The following is a 22,591-nucleotide window of genomic DNA, read 5'->3' as shown; positions in this document are numbered from 1 at the left end:
GCAGTTTTCCTTCATTCCTGAATTTGCAAATGAGTACAGTTTTTAAAAGAAAAACTCCAGTATATGTCCTCCCCCCGCCCCCAAGAATGAGGCCAGTTCTGAAGAAAAACCAGAAGATACTGTTGCTTTGTTTCTCAGCTTAGAAGTGGTCTTTAAAGGGCGAGTAAATAAACAACCAAAACTCTAATTATATAACGAAAAGTTTATTCAACGCTATACTTGTACAAATGGTCCACAACCAAGGGCTCATCTACACCAAGCAGGATATTCCACTATGAAAGCAGTATATAAGAGGCAGGAGCCACACTACTGCTTTATAGCGGTATTGAAGTGCTCTGACAACTGTTGGGGCCCATGACACATACCACAGACTGCTTTCATTCCACTTTCATAGTGTTATATCCTGCTTGGTGTAGATGTGTCATGGGCCCCAACAGTTGTCAGTGCACTGCAATACCGCTATAAAGCAGTAGTGTGGCTCCTGCCTTTTATATACCACTTTCATAGTGGAATATCTTGCTTGGTGTAGATGAGCCCCAAGTTGATCTTGCCCCATGATCACATCACTCACGATCATAGGCTCCGTCCTGAATCCACAGCCTTTGAACTTGCCTCTCCTTCGCTCTGAGGGGCCAAAACTGTGCTGGAAGAAAGTGCTTCTCCTGAGGGAGGAAGAAGGGCTGGATTTTGCTCAGCCTCCTCCCGCAACTTCGCAATCCGCACGCTGTTTTCTTTCTTTGATAACCAGAAAGCTGGGTACAGAGGTTCAGCGAACTTGCACTCAAATGTATGCAAGAGGGTCATGGATTCCGACTCAATGCCATAAAAGGAGAGGGTGCCTCTGGGGTAATCCAGGTAGGTGCCTATCCTGCTGAACCCCTCAGTTTTCAATGGTGTCTCCACATCGCTGTGCCAAGCAGCGAACTCTTTGCCATTCCACTTAATGCACCAGGAGAAGTCATTGCCCGAGATGCAGCTGTTGCTCTCTGAACCTTTCCGATCAATGCTCTTGTTTGTCATGCCAATGTAAATGCCAGCCCCAGAGATCTCAACTTCAAAGTAGTAGCGACCAATATATAAGCTCTTGCCCGACAGCACTTGGCGCCAGTGCTGAAATCTCTCTGGGTGATCCGGATATGGGTGCTCCCACGGGGTGGTGTTTGTGACCTTGTGGTTGTCATCCAAGAGCCTCAAATAGCGATGAGCAGTAACTGGGTCAAACGTTAATGGGCAGGTGTCTGCAGAGAAAATATATACATAATGTTTGTAGTTGGGAAAATAGAATTCTGCACTGAACGTGAGACAGGATTCGGCACCCAGAAGACTAGGGATGTGTATCAGATTCACCTGAAGCCTTAGCCAAATCGGGTCCCTTTGGATCATTTCTTGTGCTTCCTGAAGCAAACTGGGCTTCCCTCCAAATTGATCAGAACTAAACCTGGACTGTGGACAAGGCTTTGTTCACAATTCGGTTTTGGAAAGGCAGACAACATGTCCCCCAAAATAGTGCCGTTTGTTTTTGTTTCACGAAACACTAATGAGGAAGGAGGGAGGGAGTTGAGTGACTGACTGGGTCAGTTCTAACCATAGGGTACATGTGCTTTGGGTGGGACCACGGGATGGCCATTCTTTGAATGCCACCAGGCTTCACGATGAAACAGTTTTAAAGTCTTTTCCCTAATCCCCTCTATTTATCCTTCTGAAAATGTGCAGACTTCTTGCCTCTTTGATGTGTGACATTTTCATATAAACTGCCCAAAAAAATCTTGGGGGAAGGGAAGGAGAAGCAAATCGCTCACAATTTGAAGGCTCCCCTTCCACATGAAGCGCTGCACCTAACCTTCCGAAAGCCTGAGGTTTTCTTACTTAGGACCAATTCTAGGTTGACAGTCATTTTCAGAGTAATGGTCCACAAGGAACAGGGCAGGTTAAGTGTGTCCTTTGGTGAATGCCCTCAAAATGTCAAGGCTGCAGTTGCACAAACATCCTTCCACCCATTCATCTGAAACTTGGCAGGCATGATTCCCTCAGATGGAGCAAACATATACATACATAGATGTGTAGCACAAAAATTACTGCCTCTATTTTTCTGAAATTTGGCAAGCGTGATCCCCTCCTAAGGGGTTACTATGCCTGCAAATTGTATCCACTTCTGACAAACTCAAAAAAAGTTATAGCCATTTCTTAATTTCCCATGATAATGGGAGACATGAAGTTTCAGCTCTGTGAATCTTGACTGGAATTTGCCTGAGCAGAATCAGACCATTTTCCAAAGTGCCAAATCAGAGTCTGCACTGAATCTTGCAGTGAATATCTCTACAGGAAAAACCAGTTTTACAATAGGAATAAAGTATGCAGATTTTATATATTTTGTTCAGCTACAACATATAGCGCTTGAGAGCATCTGGATTTCTTTATGTCTGCAGAAACCAAAGTTTAATATTTCATTGTGTGTTAAGTAAGGTTATCTAATGTTAGAGCAACATTGGGGCTAATATAGAGTCTGCCTGTGGAAAATGTAAAAATACATGGTGTGGTATTTTCAGGGATTTCCCCACCTGCTCCCATCACATATATATTGCACAGAGATAGGGGGAAGCAGTAAAGTATCTTGATTTCCTGTGTAAAGACACTTTGGTTCTTGTGTAGATGTTTGGAATGATACCAACAGCTTCCTAGAGTTGTGGCTCTCTGCGCTTCTGGATTTCCCATCTTGGCACCAAGAAGAGAAATACAATAACCTCACAGAAATGATGAAGCATTCATAGCTGATTAAAGTCAGATCCCAAATTTTAAAAATTAATCCTGATATAGTTGTTGTTGTTGTTTTAAAAATCTCTACAGTAGTTTTTTCCCCCTCCATTCTAGAAAGAATGCAGCGGGAAATCTTATTTCTCCCAACACCTTCTATTGAATTAATTATTCTAACATGGGCTCTGAGAAGTGCTTATTTAAAACTGATCTTGTGGCTCACTGTCTTCATCCCAGAATACATAGCATTACCTTATTTTGTATACAAGCAACAAGATTCTTGCCATATTAATAGGGAAACGTTTGCTTGGTTTCTCATCACCCCACCAAGTACTGAAACAATTTCCTGGTTCTCACATAATCCTACCCCATGGTTTTTTTAACCCCTGGTTTGTTGCCCTACCCTAGGAAGAACTACATCTCTCTCTATTAGCTGCTAATCAGACAAAGGCCTTTAATATAGGTTGTGTTGTTTGTTAAATATTGTGTTTCCGTGTTTGGTATTTTGTATTATTTTAATGTCTTCAGTGTTATTGATTTTACACTTGAGTGTATTTTCCAAAAACAAGACTACAGAGAACATAGGTAAGTTTATCCCTGTAACTATCAGAACTAGGTCACAGATGCTAAAGGGAAGCTGAGCTTTTCTGAGCCCAAACTGATTACATCCCCCTTGATGCATTGTCCATCTACTGACTTGGTTAAAACCTATATCATATTGTACCATTTGTGGTACAATTGTTCAGTTTTATCTTGGTTGTGCTTTATATACCAAAATGGTATTAAACAGAAAAGTACAGTAGCAACAACTACAACAATAAAAACCAGAACTAGAAGGTAGAGAATTAGGGCAGGATCTACACCACTGCTTTAAAACAGTTTAGAACAGTGGTGACAACTGTTGGGGCCCAGGACACACTCCATATACAGTTTTCAAATGGTTTTCAAAGTGTCATATCCTGCTTGGTGTAGATCTGGCCCAGGTTATCAAGAGCTACTAGTATGTTGGCTACATATTACCTTAAGCATCAGAGGCAGTATGCCTCTCAATACCAGTAGCTTATGGGCTCATGTCCTGCTTATGGCCTTCCCATTAGGGCATCTAATTGGCCACTGTGGAAACAGAATGTTGGACTAGAAAGGCCTTTGGTCCGATCCAGCCAGGCTGTTCTTATTGGTTGATTGAATGATTTGATTTGAACCCTGCCTTTCTACCGAAACTGGCACTCAGGCCGGCCACGTTATGTTATAAGAGTTGCACCAAAAATCAACCAATGACATACATTTCAAGAAGTCACTCCTGCTTTTGGGTTCTGGAGCTGATAGGCGGTGCTTGGATGGGACAATTGCAGACACCATTGTTTTGATGCCAGCATCTTCTGTAAAAAGAAAGAAAAAGAGAAGTAATATTAACTAGCTTACTTGCAGAAATAAGAGAGAAATTGATTGTTGAAAGGGATGGATGGATTTATTGCTGGGTACTCACCATCTTTGGCAAACTCCTGCAACTTATCCTTATAGGAAGTTTGCAATAGGTGTAAAAGATGTTCAGTGGACTCTGAGACCACCCTTCGGATGCCTGACAATTTGTCTTTTAGGCCAATGTACACACTGGGCAGTGTGTCATCTCCTGCACTCTTCTTGAATTCACAGTATTCCTGTTAATAAATATGCACATACATGTATCTTTTTTCTGTTACCATCCACTGAGATACAGGGTCTAAGATAAAGCATTGTGCTGCCTTGGCCTGCAGTCCTGGATATCATTCATCCCTCCAACAAAGGCTTTGGAATGGCAGGGGTACTGCAGAATAGCAGAATTGACCTTTCTGTACAAGGCTGTAGATCAGTAGTGGGGAACCTCTGACCAATAGGCCGAATTTGGTCCACTGAGGTTCCCAAGCTGGCCTGCTGAGGAACCTCCACTGCCCCCTCTCCTAGGTCCTGCCCACTTCCCAGACATCATTCCCACCACTTTTACATTTCTATATGCAGAGAGAGGCATGGAGCTGCCTCTGCACCAACAAAGCAAAATGGGTGGGGTGGGGGGAAGATGACCTTGGGAAGGGGCTACAAGGGATGGGCGCCAGGCCATCGACATCATCTAGCCTGCCAGATTGGTCCAGGAGATCCAACCGCTGGGTCAAACAAAGGTTGCCAACCTGTGCTGTAGACACTGCTAAAGAGGCTGGCTCTGCTCTCTCTCCCTTCCTGCAACTATCTGCCTCCCATAGTGAGTGCACAAACCCTATCCCTTGTTTGATTGGTGTGGTTAAATTTTACCCTACTTTTCTGTTAAAAGAAACCACCCAAGTGACCAAAGCCCAGACCCAGAGAGGGATGCAGCACCTGTTTGGCAGGTGGAGGCCTCTCAGCTCTACTCAAAACAAGAGAGCAGGAACTATTGCCTGCAGATCAAGGCACTGCTGATGCTCCAGGGAGGGTTGGAGCCACAGGGCGAATTCTAAAACCATTACTGCCTGATGGTTGCTGGTGAAACAACTCCTTCATTGAGCTCCATATGCCTAGCTGCTTGTCCAGTTATTTGGCTGGACAGCTCCCCTGCTGATTCAGACCTCCTTGCCTAGTATTTGCTCCTGTAGCTTGGGCATGTCGGATAGCTCCCTGGTTGGAGCCAAAAGTGCTTCAGGGCAGCAGAAATAAGAGACCTGTACAGGAGTAACTGCTCATGCCAAAACACAGGAGCAGAAGCTGCTCGTATGAATAAATGAAATGAAATGGCAAGAGGTGGATTTCATCTGCATTACACACACCTAAACATTTTGAGCATTTGGGGTCAGCTGCACCAATTGGCCACTTGCACCACTATCACTGAAGGTACCTTTAGGAAGATGATGTCATTGGTATGTGTGGCCATCTTCTCCAGCCTGTTCTTACATTCCTCCATCGTCACTCGCTTGTTCTCCAGGTGTATCTTTATTCCATTGGCGTGGTTCACTGCAGCACGCTCCTTCTCCTCTAGGAAAGCTAGCACAACGGAGTGAGTCTTCTTGACCGCTTGTAGCAGCTCCTCAAACTTCTCTTCCACTAAGGTTTTCACTTCAGACACCGAACTCTGCAGGAACAAAAGTCGCCACTTTTATTACTACAAATGTGCCCATGCTGTTTCTCCAGGACCTAAAATGGTGTCTCTTTTCCATAGCTGGGAAGGGGAGATCTGGCATGGCTGGGAGGTGTCCATTACATCACCTGGCAAAAGAAGGATAAAGTGTTTCCCCAAGGATGATGGGCATAATCCAACACTAGGAAAACTCCCATTTTTAATTAATAACCAATTAAGTCACATGAATATCATAAGAACATAAGAACTGCCATGCTAGATCAGACCAAGGGTCCATCTAGTCCAGCACTCTGTTCACACAGTGGCCAACCAGCCAACCATCAGGGACCAACAAGGCAGGACATGGTGCACCAGCACCCTCCCACCCATGTTCCCCAGCAACTGGTGCACACAGGCTTTCTGCCTCGAATACTGGAGATAGCACACAACCATCAGAACTAGTAGCCATTGATAGCCTTCACCTCCAGGAATTTATCCAACCCCCTTTTAAAGACATCCAACTTGGTGACCATCGTTACATCTTGCGGTAGTGAGTTCCATAATTTAACTATGCACTGTGTGAATTACTTCCTTTTATTTGTCCTGCATCTCCCAAAAAATCAGCTTCATGGGATGACCCCAGGTTCTAGTATTTTGAGAGAGGGAGAAAAATGTCTCCCTGTCCACATTCTCCACACCATACATAATTTTGTACACCTCTATCATGTCTCCCCTTAGCCTCCTTTTTTCCAAGCTAAACAACCCCAGTTGATCTAACCTTCCCTCATAGGGAAGATGCTCGAGCCTCTTGATCATTTTAGTTGCCCTTTTCTGCACTTTTTCCAGCTCTATAATATCCTTTTTAGGTGTGGTGACCAGAACAGTACACAGTGTGGTTGCACCATAAATTTGTATAAGGGCAGTATGATACTGGCTGTTTTATTCTAAATTCCTTTTCTTATAATGCCTAACACTACAGCTCTGTTCAATTGCACTTGTGGCAGGAGCCTCTCAAGCTACTGTGGTGCTAGAGATCTCTGCAAAAGTAGATCTACCCCAGTCCAGAAGAGAGAGAGAGAGAGCAAAGGAATGTTTTTACAGGAGAGCAAAAACTGCCAGAATTGCAAAAGGCTGTGTGGCTTAAGAAGCTCTGCAGAAGATGACACTGAAATGCATTACTCACTCTTTGGTTATTTTAATGAGGCCAACCTTGTGGGAACCTAAATATAGCTAGTGCGACCAGATAACAAAAGAGGGCAGGGCTCCTGCAGCTGTAACTGTTGTGATGAAGCGGAAATTTCACCAGGTGCTGTATGCATACAAACCACACCTGCTGTAATTCTCTTTTCTATACAACTGTTAAAGATAGAGGAGCCCTTCCCGAGGTGTGGGGAAACACCCTTGCCAGGGGAAGGGGGAATGAGTTCACCAGAAATGTTTCTTGAGGGGTACAGCAGTGGTTTACAAACTTGTGAATGCTGTGGAAAGAGTAAATATGGAAATGTTCAACTGGTGTAATCTTAACAAAAGTGGATCCATTGACCATATTTGGGGAGGAGAAAAGAAGAACAAGAGAAGGGAGGGTGAAAAAGGGGAAGAAAGACCTCTGTGATTGATCACTGAATAACAATGTTTAGTCCCTGATTTTCTATAAGGAAAAGAGTCCAAATCAGACCTAATGTCAGAACTTGGCATCTTTGGGGAGCTGCCGACGTCCCAGGAGCTCACCATGGGTCACCAACATTGCCACTAGTTCTGGAGCTCCCACACCAAGTTGCTAGGTCTGTGAGTCACAATTTAAATTTCCCAGAATGCCATGAGAAGCCCAATCTTGGGCCCTTTGGGACATTTTGAAAAATTAAAACTCCAGCTCCCAGCCACCAACAGCTTTGCTGCTGTTGCCACCAGTGCCAGGTATGCCTGAAGGGATCCTACCAGAAGGCCAGTCCTCAAGCCTAGAGCCAGCTCTGGTCCAGATCCTTTGTGGCAACAAAGTAAGCTACTGGTGTCCACAGAGAAACAGCCTCCCTAAAACAAGATACTTAGCAAAGAAATTACTATTGCGAAGACTTTTTTAAAAAAAATACAGTACAACAATTTGGTGCTATTGCCACCAGGGATTGAGTTTCAAATGAAGAGAGTTACTCTACTAAAATTCTTACCACTATAGACTCCGAATTCTTCTGCAGTTTAACAATTGCATTTTCAGCTGACCTCAGTTTCCAGTCATATTCTGCTTGGAGCTGAAGAAGTTCATGCTGTAGATAGACGAATCAGATGTTCTTAATAGAATAACACCACAACAGTATTTCACATTAATAAATCAAATTGTAGCCTCCATTTTCTTCTGTGAACATTCAAGTTGGGAATTGCATCCCATTAGGGCCAAGCTAGATGTTACGCAAAATGCACAGTGGTGGGTTAACAAGCATTAATCCAGACGAAACAGGGGGGAATCCGCACGTCGTTCCGAGATCACTTCTAAGCGACCCCAGTGCGGCGTGAAAGCGATCGTGTACCTGGCCTTTGGAAGAGCCGACGAAGAGACGTCCTTCCCTCCGCCACCGCCGCCGCCACCCACAGACCTCCTCGACAACCGGCGAGGAGAGCTCGGCCAAAGAAGGTGGGGTTGAGAGTGGAAGAAGCTCTCCACCCGCCTTCTTCCCCCGAGCTCTCCATCCCAGCCGGCGAGGAGGTCTGTGGGTGGCGGTGGCAGGAAGGACGTCTCTTCATCGGCTCTTCCAAAGGCCAGGTACACGATCGCTTTCACGCCGCACTGGGGTCGCTTAGAAGCGATCTTGGAACGACATGTGGATTCCCCCCAGAGCTGTTGTTTGTCAATAGGAAAGCTAAGTGTTCTGAATGGGATTGCACTCCCTTTGAAGAAGCAGATTCACTGTTTGGGTGTATTCCTGGACCCAGATTTGCTACTGGATTGTCAGTGATAGCTGTGGGTGGGAGTGCTTCTGCACAGCTTTGATTGGTGTGCCAGTTGAGCCCTTTCCTGGAGAAAGGAGATCTAGACACTGTTATATGTCTTTGATCACATCGAGATTAGATTACTGCAATGCATTCTGCATGGGCCTGACCTTGAAAAGAATTCAGAAGCTTCAGCTGGTGCCAAATGTAGCAGCCAGAATGTGACCTGGTTTTGCTAATCAAAAGTGTTGTTAAATCTCCACTGACTACAAGTTAGTTTCTAGGCCCAGATCGAATTCCTGGTTTATCTGCAAACAGTTTAGGTTCAAGTTCCCTAGAAGATCTCCTTGTTCTATATGAGATTTCTTCTACACTGCAGTCATCACCTCAGGCTTTCTCTGGTTTCCATTGTCTTCAAATGTTTTTCACATTTCAAGCGCTCCCCGCAAGCTGCAAAATACCCTCCCCACTAAAAACTTTACCAGCCCTGACCCTTTTGGGTTTTCTGCAAAGTATGAGAACATTTTTCTGTCACCGGCTTTTGGGTTGTGCTGAGTTTTTATTGCATTTCCCCGTTGCTGTGGGTGTGTTCTTGGCTGACTCTTCTTAGCTCAGTGTTCCTAATTGTTGTATAATTGTTTGGTGTTTTGTTACATTTTATTGCTTTCTTAAGGATTGCAAGGCACTTCGAGGGCTTATTTGGACCAAACACTGGGGTAGAGATGGATGGATGGACAAATAAAGAAAAAAATGCTATTCACACTAGGATCTTTTAGATGGAAAGGTGGGTTATAAATGTTTTCATAAACACCACACCCTGATGCAGTTTAGGGGCATAGTAAACAGTGAAATTCGTTTATCTCTGTATTTGTGCTGCTTTGAGCTGGTTAATTTGAGCTAGCAGTTTAGATTTACTATGGTGAGTAAGCACCTATCCACATGTCCCGTTTAGAATGCAGAGACATGCCAGCATTCTTACTGGTGAACCCCTCAGTTTGAGAAGTCCCTAAGAGGCTTGACAATCATTTAGAAAGGCCTTTTCATTTTTGTTGCTTTTGTGGGATTGGAAATAAGCCATTAGAAAGGTGGAGGTTTAAATATTGAGCTTTACAGGACCAGCACAAGTTGTTTTATTGCCTAAGGCAACAGACAAGATTCCACAGCCCATACACCCTGTTCCCATTCCATGTACAGAAGCTAACTGACCTTGGAATTGAATCTTACTTCATAAGACAGGACGTTCCACCACTTTTGAGGGCAGCAGGCTAGCTTAGGGGACCTCCAACACCTTGTTACCTCTCATTGCCACTGCCCCACCCCCCAGCATCAGCCACCTGAGGTGACCATCTCTATCTTCTTAATAGTAGGGCTGACCTGACTGGATATTCTTTAACATGTTACTAAAATTTTACATGTTAACTCCTCTGAGCCTTTAGGATGGGAGAGGCTATATTTTTAATCCAGTGGCAGGCAACCTTTTTTATGTCGAGGGCCATATCTCCTCATGGGTAATCTGATGGGGGTGTGCGCATCTCGGCAGTGGGCAAGGCCAAAGCCAGTGGCAAACAGAGCCAGAGCCAAAAGTGGATGGGTCATGCCTTTTTTCCCTTCTTTCTGCCACTCCCTTTTCTCTCTCCACCTTCCTTCCCACCCAGTCATCTAGCAGAGAAGGAACAGATAACTCTTGCCAGAGATCCAAACTAATCACATGCAGCTAAGGCTTTTGAAATTAGGCTAAGGAGTGCATGAAATTAAGTTGCCAGCTCCTGTTTTAAATAAATAAACAGTAAAATAATACATCATTTGTGTGCCTTGTCATAAACACAAAAACAGAATTCAGAATATTAGGACTGGATTCCAGTTTCATTCTAAGGGTTTCAATCCGTGGGAATGAAAGGCAGCAAGGCAGAAGTCGTAGAGAATCAAACTGGAGGATGGGGGTGTTGAACCTGACATGAATCACTTTGGTATTAAATATGAAATATGAAATAATACTTACCATTTCCTTGGGAACAGGAAGACAGTGAGAAAAGGTGAAGAGCTCACACCCACCACATAGGTAGTCATAACGGCTATGAATGTGTGTCTCCACCTAAGCTGTGATTCACAGCCAACTCTGTAATTATTTTCATGTTATAAAAGCCTCAGGATTGGGAAGTGTCAGTGTGGAAATCTGGGACATGGAGGGGATCATCCAAACTAAGAAAATCAGAAGTCCTGGTTTGTTTAAACCTGCAGTCAAACTGCACTTTAAGACTCTGGGACACTCCTTGAGGTGATAGTTTTAGGACAATTTACTTTAAGCTTGGTATTTGCAAGGGGTATAGAAACTCTACACATTTGTGTATTTGCACGTTTTGGTTAAAAATCTGAATGAGAGATGCCATGGCTTGATGTTAATATTTTAATCCATTTTCGCTATGTAAGTAACATCTACTCCTTGCATAACTGCTAGACATAAGAATTGGTGGTATGATATGACCTTTTAAGATGGAACGGAGGAAACTGCAGGCGTGAAAACTACCATGGGCACAATTGTCTCAAGAATCCTATTTTTATCTTTATGGGTGGGGAGGTGACATGGATTTTAATAACTGGCTATTAATCCCAGGTAATTTCATATACTGGGAACCCTCACTATAGCTGAGGATATTCCTCAATTAATTTCCATCTTCAGCTTCAAGCCCTATGAGTTAGACCTACTAAGCTATCCACCAAGGGGCCCTTAGTTTATCTGAGACTTTTGACATGCTGTCCTGTATCTCATAGTTCTTGACTGCCTCCTCCATCCCTATACTAAGATTTGCCTTTTCCTCTTCAGCCTCTTCACCATTTCCCAGTCCCAACATTTCTCAAGCATTTTAGTGGGCATGCACCATGGTAAATAAAGACCAGGGTGGTGTGATGGTTGAAGTGTTGAACTTAGAATGGAAAGGTCATCATTTGAGTCTCCACTCACCAAGAAGCTCACCAGATGATTCTTTGGCAAGCCACGTGACTATGGCCTAACCTACCTCACAGGGTTGTTGTTAGGATAAAATGGGATAGATATAAAATGGGAATCCGCTTCCATCAGGGGTTCATCAGGCACCTGTTTCTGCTGGCCTGGTGTAATCAGTTTTTATGGTTGTATTTTATTGCATATTAATTTATTTATTGCCTATTTGTATACTTCAGTATAGTTTTTTATTCTGTATGCTGCTTTGAGAGAGTTCTACCCTTAATGGTGGCCTAGAAGAAATTTTAAATCAATCAATCAATCAATCAATAAAAAGAAACCCCACATACATCACACTGAGCTCCATGGAGGAAGCTAGGATACCAATGTGAGGTGTGGTGGGGAGTACTGAATCATCATAAGCATTCACATATGAATTTATCTATTGCTCTCCAGTATATAGCAGAGTAGAGGCAGCCTGTGTGGCAGCTTAGAAACTAGAGCTTTGGGAAATAAACCTACAGAGAACTCTTCTTTGGGATGTAATAAGGATCCCTTCACTTGCCTCTGTGGTCTTCTGGCAGCTTCAGTTTTGTGACACTGAGCTTCAGCCATATGGTTAAGGGCTGAGCAGGTTGCCTGACTGGCAGAAATGGATCCACATGTGTGGATCAAATGTATGCAATTGATACTCAACCACAGCTTTCCAAGCATCTGCATCCAAGTGACAAAAGTTGATCCGTGCCACACGGATCCGCAATCACAGACCTAGCTCCCCGCTTAGCATCATAGCAAAATCCATAATTGCCGTGGGATCGAAGTTTGGCAATGTGGGCGTTTTCTAGCAGAAAGCAGGCAAAGCTGCACTTTTGTTCATTCACCTTTGCCAGATATTTCCTCCTTTTTAAACAAATGGCCTGAGTTTCAGAATACGTCAGCTACAAAACCACAAAACCCCAGGTATCCTACATGACAGCATAATCCTATACATGTTTACCCAGAAGCAAATCACACTGTATTCAAGGGAGCCTACACCCTGATAAGTGTGTTTAGGACTGCAGCTTTGTAGTTATATCTAGCAGGAGTTCTGCTTCATTCTGGCCTCTCACTTGCAAACAAGCCATGCCCATGTACAAGTCTGGGAGTGGCTAGGGTGAACACATGAAAAGGAGGACAGGCCTCCTGTATTTTTAACAGTTGCGAAGAAAAGGGAATTTCGGCAGGTGTCCCATGTATGCATGCAGCAGCTGGTGAAATTCCCTCTTCATCACAACAGGATGAAGCTGCAAGAACTATACTAAAGTAACCAGATACAAAAGAGGGCAGGGCTCCTGCAGCTTTAACTGTTGTGATGAAGAGGGAATTTCATCAGGTGCTGCATGCATAGAAATGACACCTGCTGAATTTCCCTTTCCTATGCAACTGTTAAATATACAGAAGCCCCGTCCTGCTTTCCATATGGTCAACCTAGTGAGTAGTCAGACCTCACAACATTCCCTCTGCATTGGTGGTAAACATAAATACACAATTTACCTCCTTTTCTTTCCTGGCGACTGCACAGGTAACAGCCGTGTGTCCCTGGTGCCCATCAGCGAGGCACTCCTCACAGACGCACACAATATCACTGTGGCAAAACCAGTTGAGGTGCCTCTTGTGGGCCTCACAGCTCTGCATGTCAATGTCCTTCAATGGATCCATAAGCTTATGGGTCTGCAGTTTGGCATTCTCCAGGTGAGGACGCAAGTGGTCCTGGCAATAATTGACCATACAGGTCAGGCAGGACTTCACTGCCTGCACCTTCTCAGCCAAGCAAAAGTCACAAAGGACCTCTTCTTCTTCCATTGCTTCCCCTTTCCCAATCACACCAGGTTGACCTGGTGGCTCCTCCTTGGATCCATTTTCAGTCAGATCATCTCCCAGGTCTGCTCCGTTGCTGTGGTTGCCTTCCCTTTCCAGCTCTGACAGAGGTTCCCCTTCTTTTTTCAGTTCTACACTCTCAGACTCTTCTTCACAAAACTGTGATCCATTTGCCACAGGGTTGGATTCATTACAAACCAATTCCAGAGACTGCTCCTTGGGACAAGTTGATTCTGGGTCAGCCATTTTCTAGTATCTCCTGATCAGAGCTGTTTCTGCAACTCCAATGGCTGCTGCTTTCTAAGGTGTTTGCACTGTAACTGCACGCAGTCAAGGAATGAAAGAACAGTCACACCTGAATGCTCCTAACTGGCTGGGTGCCTCAGGATGTTAACTCCTTCCGCCTTCCAGAAGCATGACTGAAAAATTATGCAGCTTGTAATCCAATGAGCTAAGCAGCTGGCATGCTTGGATGCTTCCCTGTTAAAAGTGCTGTAGATAAGCACCAGTCCTCAGATTGCTTGTTATCTCCCTTATTTTGAAAGGGGAGGGAGTCCCAAACCTTCCTTCTCTTACCCAGCAAAGGACTGGCAAATGCCTCCGGAAATACCTGGAACTATTAAACACTCCTTAACTAACTCCTAGTGATGTTAACAAGCCAAACTTTGCTTTTCTGGAATGTGGCTTGGGAGGAATTGGAATGAAAAAGAAGTGTGTAAGAATGTAAGAGTGTATATATGTGTGAGTAATGTTTAGATACTTCAATATATGTGAAATTGTTCATCTGTGGATTCTTGTTTGCTTACACCTTTTTCAGAACTTATTCTTGTGGTTATTTTGCTTAAGCAGGGGTGCGCCCCCAGACACCTTTCTTGGTGCCTGACTTTTTTTTTTAATTAACACATTTTCTTATCAGCAACTGACATTGATATGAAATAGGTTTCTGTTGGTTCTGAAAACTGTGGGTTCAAAGGAGTTGTTTAACATGTGGAGGCTCAGACCCAATCTCTGCCTTGTATTCAATCTTTGGGGCAGGTTACTTGTCCTTTGCCATTCCTCCCATGGCTGCCATTTTGTGGTGGTGCCCGGGACAGTTTCTCAAATTGCCAAATGTACCTGTGGCCCCATAAGATTGCCTACCCCAGCCTAAAGTTTACTACAGTCTAATACACATGGAACAAAAGGGAAAAGGGATTAAGAGGAAACAGAGTTATGAGCAAATGTAGGCACTAATTCTTCATAAGTTACCTAATCTATAACAAACAATTATATATTAAGAAAATTAAGATGATGGCAGCTGACTGATGAAAACTTGTGGAGGAGTGGGGGGAGGGAGATAATGCAAAATGCTCAACTCTAGGGGTGTGCACGGACCCCCCGCTCCGCTTCACTTGCAGATCCGCCATTTTTCGGATCGGGCCGCTCCGCCCCGCCCCCGCTCTGCCCACTTCCGCTCCGCTCCGCCCGGAGCTCCGGATCCGGATCCGGAGCTCCGTTTCCCCCCCCCCATAGGCTTGCATTGAAAGCTAAAAAATTATACAACTTTTTTTCTGTTCAAGTTAGAAACCTCATGTTTGGCACCATGACACCTCATGGGGATATACACACGCATGCCAAGTTTCAAAGCAATCCCATCATCCCCTGATTTTTGGCGAATTTTTGAAAATCGGGCACCCCACACACAACATCCCTGCGAGGTGGGCAGGGGAGGAGGGAGGGAAGGCAGGCAGGCATGCAGCTGGCATTTCTGGGGGCATAAGGAAGTGAGCCAAGGATAAGCCAGTAATGCATATAAAATGGAATAAATCAATCAATAAACAAAGGAGGGGTGGAATTAAAAGAAGCAGTGTTGCTCAATAAACAGCAAGAAGAATTTTTTTAAAAAGGCTATATCTGTCTTTTACCAGCAATAGGGGGACGTGCCCGGGGGAGGGGGAAGTAGCTGCCAGTTCAAGACAATGACAGCCACCAACAGCTCTGAGAAGAAGTAAAACGCTCACTTCAACTCATAACAGGCATTGCTCTACCACTGAAAAGTGACCATTCACTTCAACTCATGATAGGCATTGCTCCACCGTTTTACTCTCTTTGGAAGGCTCTATGGCCTTCCAGTGCAGGAGAGAGTGGGGGCACGTCCACGATGAGATGCCCTAGGGGAGCTCATCCCCTTGCACCACATCGATTCAGTTGTTCACCAAGGTTAGGGTGGGGAGCAGTGCTGTGTTTCTATCTCTTATTCTTGGCTTAGTATATGATTTCAGGTTGTGTTTGTGCATTTGGTGGGGCTACTGTGTTAAAAAACACGGGGAAAAGCCCGTTCAGATGAAGAAAGAGAAGTTTCCCAGAATCCCAAGTTACCTGTTTTGCCTATGCCCTCCTCCAACTTTGGGATCATCATGACCGGGAGCTGACTCTGCCCCTCAGCCCTTTGAAAAAGGTATTTTTCCCGCCGATTTTTTAAAAACTTCTAGCCCGCGACCCGTACGATGCAGAAAGTTGAGAGTGGTCTCAAAATGACCCCCATCCACGACTCTCTGTGCACAAGAATTTTCAGAATGATAGCTTAAACCCCCCCCCCAGTTATCCCCGATTCTTTCCCTCAATGCAATCCTATGGGCGAAAAGCCGAAAACGCAGTTTGAGCCGTGCGGTTGACCCGATTTTCACAAAAACATTGCACGTGAACCACAGCACGCAGAAAGTTGAGAGTAGTCTCAAAATGACCCCCATCCACGACTCTCTGTGCACAAGAATTTTCAGAACGATAGCTTAAACCCCCCCCCCCAGTTATCCCCGATTCTTTCCCTCAATGCAATCCTATGGGCGAAAAGCCGAAACGCAGTTTGAGCCGCGCGGTTGACCCGATTTTCAAAAAAATATAGCACGCGACACGGACAATGCAGAGAGGTGAGAGTGGTCTCAAAATGACCCCCATCCACGACTCTCTGAGCACAAGAATTTCCAGAGCGATAGCTTCAAAAACAACGTAGTTATGCGCGATTATTTGCCGCAATGCAATCCTATGGCGAAATGTTTTCAAGATGGCGACCGGAGCGCTCCGCCTGAACTCGGAGCTCCGAAAAATGGTCGCTTCTCTTCGCCTTGCTTCTAGGGGGTCCACGGTCCGCTCCTACTCCGCCTCTGGGTAAGGCGGAGCAGGCCAATCCGCTACTGCTTCTACGCTCCTAATCGGAGCGGAGCACATCCCTACTCAACTCCCCATGCTTATGAATTTACAACTGCTGTGGCTGCTCCAACTGCTGATCCATATTAGATCCAAGGGTTCTAATATAGAGTGAGCTACTTGGTGATGAGGGACAGGTATAATCAACATGTTGGTCCCTGATAGGTATGTTGTTTTCTCACCCAGGCAGCTGGATAGTCTGGCATGCCTGTCATTTCCAGGTGGCAGTGTTGTGTTGGAACAGTGATGGCAGGGGATCACACCAAATAAAGGTGCCAGCTAATGGTTAATTTGTTCATGGGAGGGGCTAAAGCAGCTAGAGCAGAATCCTATGGGGTTGCCATTCAATAGACCCTATGCTCTGGCAGGTAGGGCATAGGAATGACAGAGGCGTTTTTACTTCCCGTTTCTGCCATTTAACATATTTAGCTACATAGACCTCTGACCCCATCTAGTTAGCTTACCTCTCAGTGGGCAGGGTTGAGAATGGAGAAGCTCATGGATTCAATGGATTCATGTCTTTTGCTCTCCGCTCCCCATCCCACTGCCATGGCCTCTCCCCGCCCCATCCTCTTCCAAGGTTGCAACAGTGGCATGGGAGGAGAAGGTCCTGTGGAGCTTTCAGCAGCAGCTAGGGGGCGGGGTGTCCCTGCTTGAATTCCCACTTCCCACAAGGTTGTGTCAATGTTTATAGCCTGGAGGGGGATCCACGCCATTTTATAGTACCTGGGACCTCCTATTAGGGACCATAGGATTGCTCTCTTGGTAGATGTAGTGGCATAGGTCTCTCAGGATGCAGAGGTCTGGCTCCACCCACCTCTGGTTCTGACACTGCCATTAAGGGAACCCCCAACCAATCACCCCTGAAGGAATGTGGACCTCCTCACCCTGCTTAGAACTTACCAGTTCCAAAGTAAAAAAGGTTGTTATAATCCTCTTCCATGCTGCCAATAGCCCTGTTGAAATAATGCATTGGTCATTGTGGGTTAGAGATTGGATCAAACTACTGTTGAGATTTAGGCTGTGATACATTTACTTGGGGGCACATTCCTTATGTAAGGTGTTTCTTATGTGAGATATTTCTTATGTAAACATGCATATGAATAGGCAGCTTTTGAATTACTGGGTCCTTTCTGGCAGGTTTGCAGCTGAATTTGGATCTAAATCCAGCTCCAGGTCTGATGCAAGTCCACATATGTGCATGGTCCCAGAAGCCACTGACAGCCAGAAAATAAAATAAATGAATAAAAAAACAGGCAGATACTAGGACCCAGGAGGTGTGGGGAGCATTGGATTCTGAATATTCAGATTGCATCCAGAGCTAGCAACGGGCTGGGAAAAAGCAAGAAAATGTATGAATGGCATTGTCTCATGTTTCCTCCAACTTAATTCTTCCCTTCATCTATCCCAGCCCTGGTTTATCTCTTTGTGCCCATGCTCATGGCAATACTTCACCAACACTATTAGCAACAGACAAACCCTGCAAAAGAAATCTAATTTTTTACGACTTCTGTAAGGGACTTTGTGACCTGGTTCACACATAATGAAAAGCCATGGTTTAATTAACCCATGGGCTGTTGCCTTACCCAGAGTTAACCCATGATTTAGCTGCCTTATGACTGAGCAAACTGTGAATTATTCTTTTCAATTCCTGTGTTGTTTGGTTCCCACCCCTTTCACCCATTCCTTCCCTCTATCCCACAGGCTTTTTCAGCCATGTCATCCTGGCATGCAGAATGGCTAGGATTTCACCACTGCTGTCTGGCACTTTTATAGACTGGTGAAGCAACCCATAAATAATCCATAGTTCTCAGTTCACATGTAATGACAACCCATGGTTTAAACCAGTGGTCTACAACTGATGGGTCGTGCCCCAGAAGTGGATCATGACATCAATCCAGATGGGTCATGGCAAAGCTGTTGCTGCCATGTTGAGCATGGAGAAAATTGTGGGAAAAGGTCCCACTTTGCAGGCTGAGAGTCTGAGGTAGATCTCAGTGCTGGACCAGTTGAAGACCACTGGCTTAAACAACCCACAGTTCACAGCCCAACAACAAACCATGGGTTCTCTTCATGGGTTGTTTAAGAACCCATAGTTAACCCATCGTTTCAGGTTTGCATGTAAAGACAACCCACAATTCAACAAACCATGATTACATGTGAACCAGGTATTAAGTATATATACGACTTTCATAATTGTTTCAGTGTCAACTTTGATTGCAGGCATTTAAAGGAACAGACAGGATCCCCAGGTGTCAACCTGGCAACCCTAGTTGTTGGTGCAATGTTGCTTAGGAAAATTCAAAGCTAGCTTTGTTATGTAGTCCTCATCTGTCATGTGTGCTTATCAGAACCTGTTCTTTGAAGCCCGCCATGCTGAGGCTATTGACTCTTTCTTATGATTACAGAACACCTCTCATGCCACATTTCAAGGTGAATGCATTTCTGAAGCCTGGTTTCACTATCTGAAATGCTGACTCATGCACCAGAAGGCTGCGGGTTGGTTTGTTTGTTTGAATCAGTCAGGGAAGAAATTGAATGCCACCTGGGGTGTTCTGTATAAATTGAAATAATAATAATAATAATAATAATAATAATAATAATAATAATAATAATAATTCCCATTTCATTTTGTAATGTTATTTATTTATTACATTTTTAAATGTTATGTAAAACTGCCTACAGAATAAGTTCATTTAGCCCTTTACCTAGGACTGTGGTTCTCAGATTGTTTGTATAATAATGAACTCAGTTGGCAACCCACCACACACACACACACACACACAAGACAATGGAGCACTGAGCCCCAAATAGTAGTGGTGCTCAAACTGTGGCCTGAAAAAAGCTGGTCTCCTTAGAGCAAATCACATGTGACAGGGGAAATCTGTAATTAGATCACCCAATGTTTAGGGAAGTAGTTTAGGGAAGTAATTTGCACTGGAGGCTCCAAATTTTATCAGAGCAGTGGTGCGGGGAGAGAGGGGGTTCAGATATTTCCCCTTAAACTGTTTCTATTATCTAAATTATCCCTGGATGGCCGTTTGTCCTACAGACAGCCCTTTATAGGAAGGGCTGTCAGAAGACAATCTGAAAGCATCCTCTGTTTGAAGGGCTATCCAGTCGAAGTCCAGTTTAGAGATAAAGAGCCATCAGAAGATAGAGCAGCAGAGACCTTGAAGATGCCCTTCAACAGTTAGCACTTGGACAGCAGACATAAAGGTCCTGCCTATCTAGTCCAACATTCTGTTCCCACATTCGCCTTGCCTATGGGAACCCTGCAAGGAAGAGCACTTCCTGCTCATGTTTCCCAGTAACTGATGTATACAGAAACCTACTGCCTGTCTCTGATACTGGATGACTAGTAGCCTTTGATATAGCTTTCTCTTCCATTAATTCGCCTAATCCACTTTGAAAGCAATCTAATTTGGTGGCCATCTTGTGGCAGAGAATTCCATAGTTTACTGTAACTCTGCACTGTGTGAAGACATTCTTCCTTTTATCTGCCCTGAATCTCTCACTAATTAACTTCATGGAATGACCATGGGTTCCAGCACTGTGAGAGAGGGAGAAAGATATCACCCTGTTCACTTTCTCCACACTATGCCAAATTTTATGCACCTCTGTTCTGTCCCCCCATTTCCATTTTCCCCTAAGCTCAAAGGCCTTGAATATTATGACCTTTCTTTGCAGGGGAATTGTTCCTTCCATGACTTAAGTTCTAAGCGTTATTTGGAAGTTGTAAATGTTATAAGAATTGCCCTTGATAAAGAGACTTTCCCAAAACTGGTTACAAACAAAAACATTGGTGCAGCTGTATTTTTATTTGGTTTTCGCTTTGACAGCTGGGTGTTTGTTTTATTCTATTTTTGTTTTTGTTTGAGTTGCTCCAGCCCCTTGATCATGCTGGTTGCACTTTTCTGCACCTTTTCCAGCTCTGCAATATCCCGAATCCTGCCTGGATGCTTCAGGGCTGGCCTACAACCAGGCAAGTTCCATCAATGAAGAGGAGCTCAAGTTCTCAGTCCTTGAGTTCCTGAGATTTGTGGCAAGGGGGATCTGATTTTTACAAGTTTGAGCTTCCTTCCTGGCCACCCCTGAAGGAGAGTAGAAGAAGTACTCCTCCTCCTCCTCCTCTACAAAAAGAGGCTCAGCCAGCCAGCATATGCCTGTCCTCCTCTTGTTCAGGATGTGTCACCTTGCTATCACACAGTGCCAGCTCTAAGTTGGGGGGGGGGCTTTGGGCAAGGCATCCTCAGTGTGCCCCCTCCCTCAGTCAGTCTACCTACCACCATTGACACCAGCTGCTGTTGATACTCCTCTTTCTCATCACTGCTACTACTTGCTTGTTTTCCATGCAGAGGGACAGTGAGTAACTAGGAAGTGGCATCCACTGCTCCTCCTTCTCACCTCCATTGTCTGGGCCAGAGAGAGAGACAGGGGAATAAGTAGGTTGCTATGGTGAAGAGGAGGAGCAATTCCAGGAGGCTCTTGTTAGTGGGCCCCTGCTGAGATGTGGACCCTTGACAAGTGTCCAGCAGCCATGCCTACCCTTGACACCATTCCTGCCATCACATGCACTTTCTGAGGAGAGTATGCCTTCCCTTAGCCCAACTCGTCCTTGTCCTCCCTTCCTATCACATGTGCTCTCCCAGCCAAAGATTACATTATTGCAATGCGCTCTATGTGGGGCTGCCTTTGAAGACGTATCGGAAGCTGCAGCTTGTGCAAAAAGCAGTGGCCAGATTGATAACCAGAACCATATAAGACTGATTCTGGCTCACTTGCATTGGCTGCCTGTATGTTTCCGAGCCCTATTCAAGATGCTGGTTTTAACCTATAAAGCCTTACATGGCTTGGGACCACACCTGATGGAACGCTTCTCCTGACATGAACCAACCCATACACTATGCTCAACATCCAAGGTCCTCCTCCAAGTGCCTGCTCCGAGGGAAGCTCGGAGGATGGCAACAAGGGAGAGGGCCTTTTCAGTGGTGGCCCCCCAATTATGGAATGATCTCCCCGATGAGGCTTGCCTGGCACCAACATTGTTATCTTTTCGGTGCCAGGTCAAGACTTTTCTCTTCTCACAGGCAGTTAACAACATGTGCTGAGTTTTTTAACTGATCCCAAAATAGTTGTTTTAAATAGATATTGTTGTTTTTATGCTTTTGATGGTTTTAAATTTTTGTATATTTGTTTTTAATGTTCACTGTTTTTAACTTTTGTAAACCGCCCAGAGAGCTTCAGCTATTGGGCGGAATATAAATGTAATAAATAAATAAATAAATAAATAAATAGAGCTTTTATCTGCCCAATGCCTACTCCTACTCCTCCCCCTCCCCCAACCAGAGTTTTTTCTCACTATTTCCACTGCTCTCTTGCCAACCCTTTGGCGTGACCGCTGGGCACAACAGCACAATGAGGGTGAACCACAGCATCCCAGCAGCTGGCTGCAATTCCTGCAGCTTGTTTTTGTTTTTTTTCCTTTGCATGCTAATGGAAGCGGGCCCAGTAGCCATGCTACCCTGGTCAGGAAGAGAATGGTGGAACCACTGAGCCCATAATGGCGGGCAGAGGCTTACTTCTGAGAGCCAGGTCCAATCAGCCCCAGGCTATATATTCTAATACTTTTCCTGAGTGACTGGTTTTAATGATATAACTTGTCCTAAAATATTTTTATACTTTTGTATTTTTAGTGTTTTTCTTTATTATTCCCTGCTCAGGAATCTTCTTTTAAATACAGAGCAGTTTATAAATTCTATAATAAATAAATAAGGAATACCTTGCACTTGTTTTGAAGCTTTTCTTGGATTAAAAACAACAACTACAGTACAATCCAATCATGGATCTTCCATGCCACCAATGAAAAGAGCAGAAGTGGT

The 22,591-nt window shown here is 44.5% G+C and overlaps 1 protein-coding gene across 1 annotated transcript; it reads right to left on the bottom strand.

The window, feature by feature from the left end:
* Positions 1-542: 542 nt before the first annotated feature.
* Positions 543-17,647, bottom strand: TRIM16 (tripartite motif containing 16). Its single transcript, XM_063123244.1, has 7 exons — positions 17,613-17,647; positions 13,203-14,006; positions 7,975-8,070; positions 5,594-5,827; positions 4,238-4,409; positions 4,035-4,130; positions 543-1,238 (listed from the first exon to the last, which is right to left on the bottom strand). Exons 2-7 carry the CDS (start codon positions 13,770-13,772, stop codon positions 574-576), a joined length of 1,833 nt encoding a protein of 610 aa, XP_062979314.1. The 5' UTR covers positions 13,773-14,006; positions 17,613-17,647; the 3' UTR covers positions 543-573.
* Between the last annotated feature and the right edge of the window lie 4,944 nt (positions 17,648-22,591).

This window comes from Elgaria multicarinata, chromosome 3, assembly GCF_023053635.1.
Source record: "Elgaria multicarinata webbii isolate HBS135686 ecotype San Diego chromosome 3, rElgMul1.1.pri, whole genome shotgun sequence".
NCBI classification, from domain to species: Eukaryota; Metazoa; Chordata; class Lepidosauria; order Squamata; family Anguidae; genus Elgaria; species Elgaria multicarinata.
The sequence above is the reverse complement of the archived record's forward strand: the minus strand, read 5'-3'. Positions and strand labels throughout refer to the sequence as shown.

Bases quoted from the DNA above. Each gene is read 5' to 3' on its own strand.
- TRIM16 (XM_063123244.1), bottom strand. From the start codon at position 13,772: ATGGCTGACCCAGAATCAACTTGTCCCAAGGAGCAGTCTCTGGAATTG. The intron at 4,410-5,593 runs GTACCTTCAGTG...ATTTATTAACAG, and splicing joins ATGACATCATCTTCCTAAAG to GAATACTGTGAATTCAAGAA. The intron at 4,131-4,237 runs GTGAGTACCCAG...TTCTTTTTACAG, and splicing joins GCAGGAGTTTGCCAAAGATG to AAGATGCTGGCATCAAAACA.